Source organism: Vidua macroura, chromosome 15, assembly GCF_024509145.1.
Source record: "Vidua macroura isolate BioBank_ID:100142 chromosome 15, ASM2450914v1, whole genome shotgun sequence".
NCBI lineage: Eukaryota > Metazoa > Chordata > Aves > Passeriformes > Viduidae > Vidua > Vidua macroura.
In genome coordinates, this window is record NC_071585.1 from 16,992,276 (window position 1) to 17,004,277 (window position 12,002).

A 12,002-nucleotide genomic window follows, 5' to 3' on the forward strand; every position below is an offset into this window, starting at 1 on the left:
CGGGTTGGCTTTTCAGCTGGGGGCACATGCAAAAGACCTGGGAAGGAAGAAAAAAAAAAAAAAAAAAAAAAAGGCAGGGAAACATCTTTGGGTCAGCAGAGGTTACCTCGGTCAGGCTGGAACTTCCCGAAGAAAAAATATCGGTAGCTGCTGGGCCGTGGGATCTGGCTAGAGAGCTCTGTTCCAGAAGGCTGGGAGTTGTACCAGCCCTTCTGCCTGGTGCTAGAACAGTCTCTCCTGAGCAGCCTCCACATGCTCAGCCTTCCACACGTGAATTTAAAAAAAGGGATGACATCAGCTGCACCGCAGCTCCGTGATTCAGGACTTCCTCGCGGTGCTTTCAAAAGGAGTTGTTAAAGAGGAAAAGTTTGATGGGGGGGAAAAAAAATGAAGGTTTGGTTTATGGAGACCTCCCAGCTCAAACGTTTGTTCTGGTGGCCCAGAAAATCTCAGTCGCGTCCCTCCAGGTGGAGGCTGTCTGGGAGGATTGCACCGCTGGGGATGGTCCATTTGCAAACATTTGTCAAATTGCGCAAGGCAAAGCTATGCAGGACACTCGAATGCCTTTGCTGAGGGCTGGATGATGCTGGAAATTTGTCTTTCCCCCAAATTCAGTTCGCTTTTTGCAAGAGTAATGACAGTCCAAAGGAGCTGTTAACCTGTGGCTGCAGAGGAGCTTTTGGATGTTTGCAATTTGGAAGTTTATGAACGTCTCTTGTCGGGTTGGACCCAATTCAGCAATTTTTCATATGAAATTGAATTTTGGATGGATTGTTTGTCTTTCATTATCCAAATGGCATTGCAGAGGGAAGCAGGTTTAGAACTGTTCTTGGAACAGTCCTTTTGAAAATTAGAAAGTTTTTCCGGGAGACTGAATGGTTGGATGAAGTCCTATTTATAAATGTGAGGGCTGTTTAGAATTACTCCAAGATAATCAGTCAGAATTAAGTCTTTCCTTTTCTTGGTCCAAAATGCACCTCTTTCTTCGCCCTGCCGACTGAGCAAGGCACTTTCACTCTCATTTTGACAAACAGAGGAATTGTTCTCTCTCCCATGGGCTGAAGAAACTTCTTAATAAAACCCAAACAATCGAACAGAACATCTTTAACCTGAAATTTGCTTACTCGTGTTAAATTGATTCACTGCAGAATCACTTTGGTGGTTTTGTTCACCATCAATAGCTTAAGGTAGGAAAAGCCTTTTCAATGCAATCAAATGTAGAGGGATTGTGGAAGGACCTGGCTCCCGGAAAAGCCAAACAAGCAACAATTCAGGTTTTCTACAGAAATGGCAATGCTTTTCTCAAACAGCGGAATTCAATTTTAAATCCTTTTGAAGACAGCTCATTTTTATACCTGACTTTGTCCCAAATGTGCTTGAACAAACCGTTCTTGTTGCACCTTTAAATCCTTGCCCAGCCTCATCCGTTTCTCTGCACATTTCCGTGGAACGATACAAGAGCACACGCTATCGGTGCCGGAGGGATTCGTGCAGGGAGCTTGGGAAACTCGTGTTTGCCAAGTATCCGATGGTTAGCACACAATGGGCCGAGGCTTTGTCAAATTAACAGCGAGGTTCCAAGCGGAGCGGCACCGAAATGAGTAATGAGGCTGTGGCTAATGAGAGGCAGCTCCCGGGGAGGCATTTGAAGGGAAGAGAGCTGGGATGTGTCAGATGCGCTTAACAACAGGCCTGAGGTGCTGCTGGAGGTCTCTCTTATCTGGGTGACAGCTAAATGACACCCGACACACGCGGATGCTGCCTCCGGGCTGCCCCGGAGCCCTCGGGATGCTCCGGGAGCAGCTCCCGCATCTCCTGGAGGAGCAGCTCCAGCACAGGCTGGGAATGGATGTGGCTGTTTCCCTGCTCCTCTCGAGCAGCTCCAGCACAGGCTGGGAATGGATGTGGCTGTTTCCCTGCTCCTCTCGAGCAGCTCCAGCACAGGCTGGGAATGGATGTGGCTGTCTCCCTGCTCCCCTCGAGCAGCTCCAGCACAGGCTGGGAATGGATGTGGCTGTTTCCCTGCTCCTCTCGAGCAGCTCCAGCACAGGCTGGGAATGGATGTGGCTGTTTCCCTGCTCCTCTCGAGCAGCTCCAGCACAGGCTGGGAATGGATGTGGCTGTTTCCCTGCTCCCCTCGCCTCCCTGCCCATGGCCCGAGGTGATTTGCGGGCAGGCGGGCGAGGCGAGAGGGAATTGTTGGTTCTTGAGGCACGGTGTTCTCCTGGCTCCTGCAGGTGATGGGCAGCACCTGGCCTGGCCTGGAGCTGCTGGTTCTGTGGGATTTGTGGCTCTGTGCCTGGTTTTCTGCAGGGAATCGCTCTGGAGCTGGGGTGAGAGAGGCAGGGAGCAGCACTAAGGACCCTGGTGTCGTGGATGGGGCTCCTTTCTCCATGGGGCTCCTTTCTCCAGGCACACACAGGGCTCAGAAAAGGGTTAATAACCAGTGGACCTCAGCAGGGCAGGCTTGGGAGAGGGGAAAATTCCTCTGATCCAGGGAAACCCTTGTGAGGAGCAGTGTCTGGGAGGCTGGGACATGTCCCCGTGGTGACAGGGGGAAGGTGGACAGCTGCTGGGACACAGGAGGCACTCACCACCCCAGGCACAAGTGAAGGACAGTCCACTTGGGATCCAGTTGTTGGTCCTGACCCAAATAGGGGCATTGGTATTTAACAAAGGAGCCAAATTCCCTTTTTAGAATCTGGCTGGGATCTGATTGCTGTGCTTCTCCCACAGCCTTCCTCACAACTGCGAGGAATACCAAGTATGAGTGGCATTTGTGTCTGGTAAACACGAGGGAGAATGGGGCTTGTTCTGGCAGAAGTGACTTCATTGCAAGAAATTATTTTGTATTCTTAAGGAAAAAGCTTCTAATCATTAACCTGGCCTCAACAAGGCAGAAATCCCAAGTTTAGACCTTCACCAGGCTGGTGCTCCCATCTGCCAGGCCAAACAGGGATGGTTGGAGGGTCCTGGTTACGGCAGAGCAGCAGGAATTTACAGCTTGTGGGTAAAAAAAGATATTTCTGTGTATGCCTTTTCAAAATACTGATTCAGTTCTCCTCTAAGAAATGAGGAGCAAAGTCCATGCAGTGGGAAAAGACCTCTCTGCCTTTTCCAGGGGCTAAAATCTCACTTCAAGGAGAACTTTTGTTTAGATTTGTTTTCTGATCCCTCCTCCTTCAGCTGCTAGTGATGCACTGTGGGAGGAGTTCCCGTTATTGTCAGGAGTTCAGTAAATAGTTTGATTTGGCTCCAGTCTGACTTCAAGAAAACTACAAAATACCACTTCAGGTTGTTCTGGTTTGAGTGAAAAAGGTACCTGTTCAGATCAGTTTTTGGTTTGGGTTTGGTTCAGTGCTGATCAACACGGACTGCAGGTGTTAATTCCACCCGATTTTGCCTTTTTCCTGCATCTTTTAGGCTGGGAGTTGAGGTTCTGGGAGTCTGTCACTGATTTTGATGACTCCCTGTGTGGCCTTTGAGCAAGTGGCTTTATCACAGGACTGCTTTGAATGTAAGGAAGGTAGGACACCCTGGCTCACATGGGGGTACAAGAGTTAATTAATTATGAAGCATCTCCTGGAAGAAGGTCATAGAAGTGGAAAAAAAAAAAAAAAGAAAAAAATATTAATTCACTGCTTTCTTAGCAGCCTTCTGCTCTTCCACTCTTCAAAAGGAAACCTGTGAAGCTGCTCAGCCTTCTCTGGGATTTAGGGCTGATTGTGCACTGAGGACTCTCTTTAACCACTGCACATGCCCCAAACTGTGCTGCAGCCAGCTGGCACGACTGATTCAGCCTTCGGCACCTCGGCTCTGGAGGCTGGAGGAACAACTGTGCTCCAATCCAGGCAGGCATCGCCTCCCGGGGCCGGTGTTAAATGGAGCTGTGTCATGCCCCGTGGCCCACGGGCTGTCACACACACCCAGCACAGTGCCAAGTGTGTCACTGAAGCCAGAGCTTTCCCTGCTCTCCGCTGGGTAGTGCTGGGCAGGTGCCCTCTCTCTCTATTTTTTTTTTTTTTTAATTATTTTTGCTCCAGAGGGGAATTCTTTGCTCGGAGGTCTGGCAAGCAGCACTTTCCCTCCTTTTATTTACTCTTTTTTTTTTTTTTTTTTTTTTTTTTTTTTTTTTTATTTATTTATTTATTTATTTTTTTAATTTTTTTTTTTCACTCGGATAATTGCTGCAGGCCAGGAGGACCTGTGTGTCAGCGCCTCACTCTCCTGCAGAAAATCCCACCCCAGGGTCTGTCTGTGGAGGCAAAACCCTCGGAGAACCCTCCCCGAAGGCAGAGGAAATCGTTATCATCTGACAACCTTTGGAAGTGCCTAAGGATGTTTAAGGTGTTTAACTGCAGGCAGCCAGGTTGGAATGTGCGGGCATTAATGTTTATTTGACGGGAGAAGGATGAGTCAGTGCCAGGCTTATGCCGGGTTTCTCTCTCTCCCGGCCCTGGTGAGGATCCTCCTTGCACAGTCACATTCCCTGGTTTTCAATTAGGAATGCAAATCAGCACCTCTGAGCTCCAGCGGGTTTCGCCTCCCAGCTCCTCCTCGACTTGCGGAGCTGCACTTTGGGGCAGCCGGTGTCCTGCCGCAGGGTTTGCCTTGAAAGGAAACATTTTCCTTCTCCTCAGCATCCCACTGTTTACAGAGCCTATCTGTGCGGCTTGGCAGCTAAATTAGGAGCAGGCTTTCCTAAGGTGGAGCGTGCACGTCGCCCTGATGGATGTGGTGGGTTCAGGAGAGGAGCAGGGAGGCAAATTGGCACAGCCAGGCAGAGGGACAGCCCGGGGGCTGCTGGCTGGGGGGGGCTTGGTGCGCTGCAGGATGGACCAGGCTGGATGAGATTCCCTGGAACACGTGTCAGATCCCGCCTGAATTTCCCCACGGGGAAGGTGTGTGAGATCCTCCATCTCTTCTCTTTGCATTTCTGTGGGAAATGGATTTGTACAATGGCGTGAACTATAACATCTGTATTGTCTCACCCTTCTCAAGAGACTGAAAATAGAATAAAGGTTTTTAAAACGCCTCTCAGTTACCCCATCTCTGAGTCAAAAAAGGGTATAATCCAACACATTTCCACGTTATTATCTCCTGGGTTTGTCTCCCTTCCCCTGCCCAGGGCAGTTTTTGGGAGCAGTTTGGAGTCCTGTGCCCTGCACAGCAGCCAAACCACGGCGCTGACTCACGACCTGCACCTTCCCCACTCCACAGGTGCTCTTGGGCCACTTTTGGGATTCCCTGGCACCCAAATTCTGCAGACTTATCCGGAGGGCAGAGGTGTGCTCAGCTGCCAAGGGGTGAGGAAGGGCTGTGGGGAAGGGCCTGGCTCCATGGCACATCTCGGGGAAGTTCCTCTGCAGCGACTGGAGGAAGTTCTGCTGGAGGAGGATTTCCATACTTTGTTCTGTCCTCTCATTCAGGCAGCTTCTCCACCCTTGTTTGGTGTCACCAATCTGCTGTGTCCTGGAGGGGACAGGCCCTGGGCCAGTGGTTTTTTGGTGCCCTCAGTGAGGCTCTACCACTTTTCCTTCTCCCAGCTCTTTTCCCCAGGGGCATCAGCAGGGGCAGGCCTTTCCCTGGGCTCCCTTAGATAAGATCTGTGCCTATGGGAGGACTTTTTGGGGAGGAAGGAGATGCTGTTTACTCTGTGTTCTTCCCTATCTCGGTGATGGCTGTGTTTATTTTCCCTGTGTATGATAAAAAGAATTAATCACTGGCACTGAGAAAGCTTTATTTCAACTTACCTGTGCCAGCTTTTCCCTTCAGACCTGGCTGCCCTGTTGTCTCAATTACTGAGTGCTGGAACATGAATTCCTGGTGTCTGAGCAGTTGGAGTGGGGCTTTGGGGAGGAGGGAGGGAGGAGAAAGAGATTTCTTGCTTGTTAATTTGTTTTCCCCTCTGTGTCCAGGGAGATCTCCTCCTCTGCTTTGTGTAAGCAGGGCTTGCTTTCCACCCAGGAGGTTTTTTCTCCCTGGGTTCTTTCAGACCTCTGGCAATGCAGCAGCTCAGGAATCTCCTGCTGAGAGGATCTGACCCCAATCCTTCCCCCTTTTCCAGCAAACCATGTCTTTTTTTTTCCTTTCTGCACCCTTCTGCTGTAAGGAAACCAAATCAGAAGATTAAAAAAAAAATTGATTTATTGCTTCAATTGCACAGGAAGATTCCTTAAAGACAAAACCATCCAACTGCACTTCAAAGCCTTCCCAGTGCAGCTGGGAAATCATATTTAGGATTTTTTTAAGAGCTGCTGATGCTTTGAGGGGAGAAGGATGGATGGAGTTGTGTTTGTAGGGTTGTTGGCTGGATAGTTGCATGTAACAGGTTATATTTTTGAACTTTGCTGGTTTTACTGTGGATTTTTCCATAATAATGATAATTCTGTACTTTAGGAATTCTCCTATTTTAACCATTTTCCCGTGATTGCACTCCTGATAGGAAAATATCTAATGGTTATGTGGGAGAAATAAATAGACACATAAAAGTAAAGCTCTGGTTTTTGTTGTCTGTGTGGCAACACAGGGAAAACAATCAGTCAAGAAGGAATTCCCTTGAGCAAAAGTTTTCCATCAGGTTTCCAAATGCCAGGGAATGAAGATTTTTGATTTTTGCCCTCCTCCATAACTCAAACATTGAATCCTCCAGGCCCTGCCTGGAAGAAGCCAAAGATAAAAGATAGACTATCCCATTTGGCAGCGCAAATGAAATAATTCCATTCAAGTTTCTCTCGCTCAGCTCAGAGATAACTGGCACTGTGGCAGCAGCTTTCCTGAGCCTGTTATCTCCTCTGCTCTCATCGGGACACCAGCTGCTCAGCTTGATGTCTGCTGGAATTTACGGAGTGCAGTTCAAGAGTTATCTCCTCAGCTTGAAAGCATAATTCCTAATGAGGGAAAATTGCTGTTTCTTGGGGTCTTAAACTTGACACGGTTGGATGGAGCTTTTTTTTTTCCCCCGGGAACACAAAACTCTACTCGAGATCTGCCTGGTGTAGTGTCCTGGGGGTGGCTAAAATTCTGTAAGGGGAGCAGCTCAGAGGCTGCAGTGAATTTTGGGGAGAAGACAGGACCAGGAGTTTTGGGCATGTACTCTCAGGCAGGTTAGCACCCATGCAAAGCCTCGGTGGAATACAATAAATAAGAATAGTCCTATCACTGGAGATCTTAAAGAACAAGTTATGTTTATTCGTTATTCATCAGCTAGGAATGGAATGAGTAGAGCTGGACTACCAGGGCTAAGGGTGGGTTTGATAATCCCTGTAGGCTCCTGGCAAAAAGCTGTGTCCCCTTGTGACCCCTTCAGGGGCTGTTCTGTGGTGGTCCTTTCCTCAGGACACCTGCAAAACCTCTTGATTATTTTGTCCTGCCAAGTGAAAGGGTTTCCAAGAACGAAAACAGAAATCATTTTCTAAGTGGCTCTTGCTCGTAGAGATAAAGAGCATCTTCCCCTCGCAGGTTTTTCAGAATTTGGTGGCTCTCTCCTGGAGTGGAGGTGAACTCTGCAGGGTGAAGGCAGATCTCCACGCAGGATTTGTGAGGTTTAAACAGCAATTACCGGGTGATTTGGCAGCAGAGGAGCAGCTCAAGCTGCCGATGCCATCAAAGGCAGAGGGTGAGAAGGACAGAAGCTTCACAAGGCTCAATTTCAAGGAAATCCGTCTCGGGTAAAGTTTATACAAAGTGATCTCAGCCCCTGTAGCGTGGCTTTAAATACCCGGGCCTGGAGCAGGGTTTGTGCCTGGGATTGGTGTTATCCAGGGATTTTGGAAGGGGTGGGAAGAGACACACACAGCCCCGTGCACAACCCAGACACCTCCAAACCCAAACCAACCTCCCGAGCCCGAGTGCTGCTTCCAAGGATGCCAGAGTGGCTCAGGGCAGGCTCTGTCTGATTCCAGGATGCTTTTCCCACCCTTGTGCTGGGCTGGGGGCCCGGGATGGATGCAGGAAAACTTCTCCCTGCCTTCCTCAGAGGTTGGGCTCAATAATCTCAACAGATCTTCTCCAGCCTAAACTCTGCCTCGTGCCTTCAGGCATCTGACAAGTGCTTTATGTAAGACCTTTCAGATCCGTGGAATTGTGCAGGAAGGGGGATTTTTAAAAATATATATATTTTTTTTTAATTAGAATTGCCTTCTTCCAAATTAGCTGAGTCTGCTGCTGACGTCACCCGCTGTGCCAAGGCCTGTGAGCGTGCCAAATTCCAGGGTCTGCTCCGAGATGTGGCAAGCATGGATCTGCTGGCCCTGGGCACCCTGCCTGCTGCCAGAACTTCCATGTCTAGACAAAGGATGCAGCTCACCTGCAGGGCTCAGCCATCCCCTCTGTTTGTTTTGCTAGAGCACAGTCATTAAGAGATGGATTTATATTAAAGGCTTCCAAGAAATGCCTCTGCAACCCCAATGTTTATGTAAGAGAGACCGAGAAATTCATAATTTATTGAATTTGTGTGTGTTCTGCTTGGGATTATTCATTGGAGGAACATACTAAGTGATTTTTTGTATCCTAGTAACCAACTGCGGTTGCTTTTCATGAATAATCTTTCTAGTTTAACTTGACCAGTCAAATCTAGAAAGGAAAACTCAAATTAAATTTTCAAGGCTCAGATAGCTTTTACAGGTGAGAGAGAACACATTTTTTTCTCCCTCATTTAACCACATAATGATCAGATTGACAGATGCTGCCTGGAGAGTTGGATTTTCCCAAGCAGAACAATAGTGGAAGTTTGACTCGTTATGAACTAAGCTTCAAAGATTGATTTCTTTAATATTCATAATTAACAAATTGGTTAAAATAGTCCTTTCCTCCCTCAGTCTGATGGTTTCCAGGGCAGATTTTTAATAGCAATGCAGATTATTTCCCTTTTGTGGGGAGCCCAGCGTGTGGGGTCTCCCATCAGCTCACGAGGACACTCTGATAGTTAATTAATACAATTATTTGTGAATTATTTCTCCCTGCCTTGCCAGCCCTGTGTGGAACAGCTGGAGTTTTTCACTTAATAAGAGTGTGTTCACATTTTTCTTCTTCAAATTTTATTTTGATTCAAAAGGAGCCCCTTTCCAAAGTTATGCTTTGAGGCGTTGTGTTTCTTTCAAAATGCCTCTTGCTCTTAGAAATATTAAAAGCTACTTTGAGAAGCAAAACAAAAATAAGAATTTCCTTCCCAACTCCCTGGGCGAGCTGCTTGTTTCTCCCACCCTCGTGGAGCACTCAGCTGACCATCTCCAAAGCAGAGGGCAGAGGGACATTCCTCCCTGAGAGGTCAACGCCACTTCTCATTTTAAACCAAGCTCTTTGCAAAGCATCTTTTTGTATGCATTCCTATTTCGTCAATGTTTACAGCCCAATTAACTGCACTCCTGCAAATACCAAAGTCTAGGGGCACGCTGGAGGAATCCTCTCCAAACCACGTCAAGCAGCCCTCAACCACTGGCTCAGATTTTCCTTTGGGAGGAGATTAATGGTGTGACCTCGTTACACAGCCCCAGAAGGAGGGAGAAGCTTTCCCTGTGTGCCTCTGGATTCTGACCAGGCTTTCCCCTCCCTCACTTGCCCCCTGCCTCCTTGTCTTGGGCACGTGCAGCAGTCCTGCTTTCCTCGTTTGCAGGGGGCTGAAGGTGAAGGGCAGAAATGTTGGTTAGGGCAGTGCTGAGGATGTTTCTGTGCCCATATTCCTGAATTTCTCCTTCCTGTGCAATATTCCCGCATTTCTCCTTCCTGTGCAATATTCCTGCATTTCTCTTCCTGTGCCCATTCCTGCATTTCACTTTCTGTGCCCATTCCTGCATTTCTCTTCCTGTGCAATATTCCTGCATTTCTCTTCCTGTGCCCATTCCTGCATTTCTCTTTCTGTGCAATATTCCTGCATTTCTCTTCCTGTGCCCATTCCTTCATTTCTCTTCCTGTGCCCATTCCTGCATTTCTCCTTTCTGTGCCCATTCCTGCATTTCTCTTTCTGTGCCGATATTCTTGCATTTCTCCTTTCTGTGTCCGTTCCTACATTTCTCCTTCCTGTGCCCATTCCTTCATTTCTCTTCCTGTGCCCATTCCTGCATTTCCCCTTTCAGTGCCCATTCCTGCATTTCACTTCCTGTGTCCATTCCTGCATTTCTCCTTTCTGTGCCCATTCCTGCATTTCTCCTTTCTGTGCCCATTCCTGCATTTCTCTTTCTGTGCCGATATTCTTGCATTTCTCCTTTCTGTGTCCATTCCTACATTTCTCCTTTCTGTGCCCATTCCTGCATTTCTCTTCCTGTGCCCATTCCTGCATTTCTCTTTCTGTGCCGATATTCTTGCATTTCTCCTTTCTGTGTCCATTCCTACATTTCTCCTTTCTGTGCCCATTCCTGCATTTCTCTTCCTGTGCCCATTCCTGCATTTCCCCTTTCTGTGCCCATTCCTGCATTTCTCTTCCTGTGCCCATTCCTGCATTTCCCCTTTTTGTGCCCACATTCCTTCATTTCTCTTTTCTGTGCCCATATTCCTTCATTTCCCCTTCCTGTGCCCATTCCTGCATTTCTCTTTCTGTGACCATTCCTGCATTTCTCCTTTCTGTGCCCATATTCCTGCATTTCCTTTTCCTGTGCCCATATTCCTGCATTTTGGATAATCCTGGGCTTTACAGTGGTACTGGGAGCACTGTTAAGAATCCTCAGATTCTGGAGAGGAAAATGCTGCTTGAACCTGAATCGCCAGCAGAAGTGCTCTCATCTCCTTGTAGATCTCATTTTAAGTTCCATGAGGAGGAGCTGAGGGGGCTGGGGAAGGTTCTGGAGCCCCAGGAGCAGCTGAGGGAGCTGGGAAGGGGCTCAGCCTGGAAAAAAGGAGGCTCAGGGGGGCCCTTGTGGCTCTGCAGAGCTCCTGACAGGAGGGGACAGCCGGGGAAGCATCCAGGATGAGAGGGAAAATCCTCAGGCTGGGCCAGGGCAGGCTCAGGGTGGACAGCAGCAGGAATTTCCCCATGGAAAGGGTGCTCAGGCCCTGGAACTGCCCAGGGAGGTTTGGATCCCCATCCCTGGAGTGTCCCAGGAAGGGCTGGAGGTGGCACTCGGTGCTCTGGGCTGGGGACAAGGTGGGGATGGGGCACAGCTTGGACTTGATGCGCTGGGAGGGCTTTTCCAACCAAAGTGATTCTGGGATTCTTTGCTGGTTTTCCTGCAGCTCTGTTCTGATCTGGCATTTCAAAATTCTCCGTGAGCAGTGAAAGCCAGAACGCTCAGTGTCTGGTGGATCTGGGACCAGGGAAATCCCCAGTGTGGCTCTGTTTTGGTAATTTCTGGCTCCCTGTATGTTTGGAATCCCTTTTCCAGCTCAGAATCCCGGGAGGATGATGCAAATGGGAGCCTCTGGGTGCTCTGAATTTCGAAGAACTGGAGGGACAGTGTGGAGTTGTGTTTTATTGTGGCCAGAACCACAGAGGCTGTGAGCTGTCAACACATAATTGTGCATTTTGTGTTTGGTAGTAAAATTTTGTTCTACCAAAAAAAAAAAAAAGAACAAAAAGAACTGCCCAAAGAGGAACAAATTCTTTCTCTCTTTGCAGCTTTTCAGATGTGATTTATAGGTGTGTTTTTCCAAGTCAGCCCAAACAAGGCCAGTGAATGGCTCTGAATTAGTTTGATTCTGATAATTGAAACAAGAGACATCTGGGTGGAAATGGGAGGGTTTAGACAGCTGCTTTTTTTGTTTCATGTGGGATTTCTAATAGTCCCAATTCCACAGTTACCAAGGAGTGCTGTTGGACTGTGCACTGGGGTTTAGAGGTGGAAATGATCAATGAAAAATACAAAAAAAAAAAAAGCCCCAAAATACAGCTGTAACAATAACAACAACTGGCAGCTCTGCAGTGAACTGTTTGGAAGGTATTGACCAAAGGAGTTCTGCTGAACAGCAGCCCAAGCTCCACGTGAGAAAACAGGGTGTAAATTAGGGCTTGGTTCTGCCTGGACCTGGCCATTGCAGTGCTGTTTGCTTTATAATTCACACCTTTACCCCAA

The 12,002-nt window shown here is 48.2% G+C and overlaps 1 protein-coding gene across 1 annotated transcript in view; it reads left to right on the forward strand.

Moving 5' to 3' along the window:
* NEURL1B (neuralized E3 ubiquitin protein ligase 1B) overlaps positions 1-12,002 on the forward strand; it is a 35,325-nt gene that overhangs the window by 1,391 nt on the left and 21,932 nt on the right. Inside the window, exon 2 of the mRNA XM_053991499.1 lies at positions 1,419-1,531. Within this exon, the coding sequence (XP_053847474.1) occupies positions 1,419-1,531 (113 nt within the window). The remainder of the gene's footprint in view (positions 1-1,418; positions 1,532-12,002) is intronic.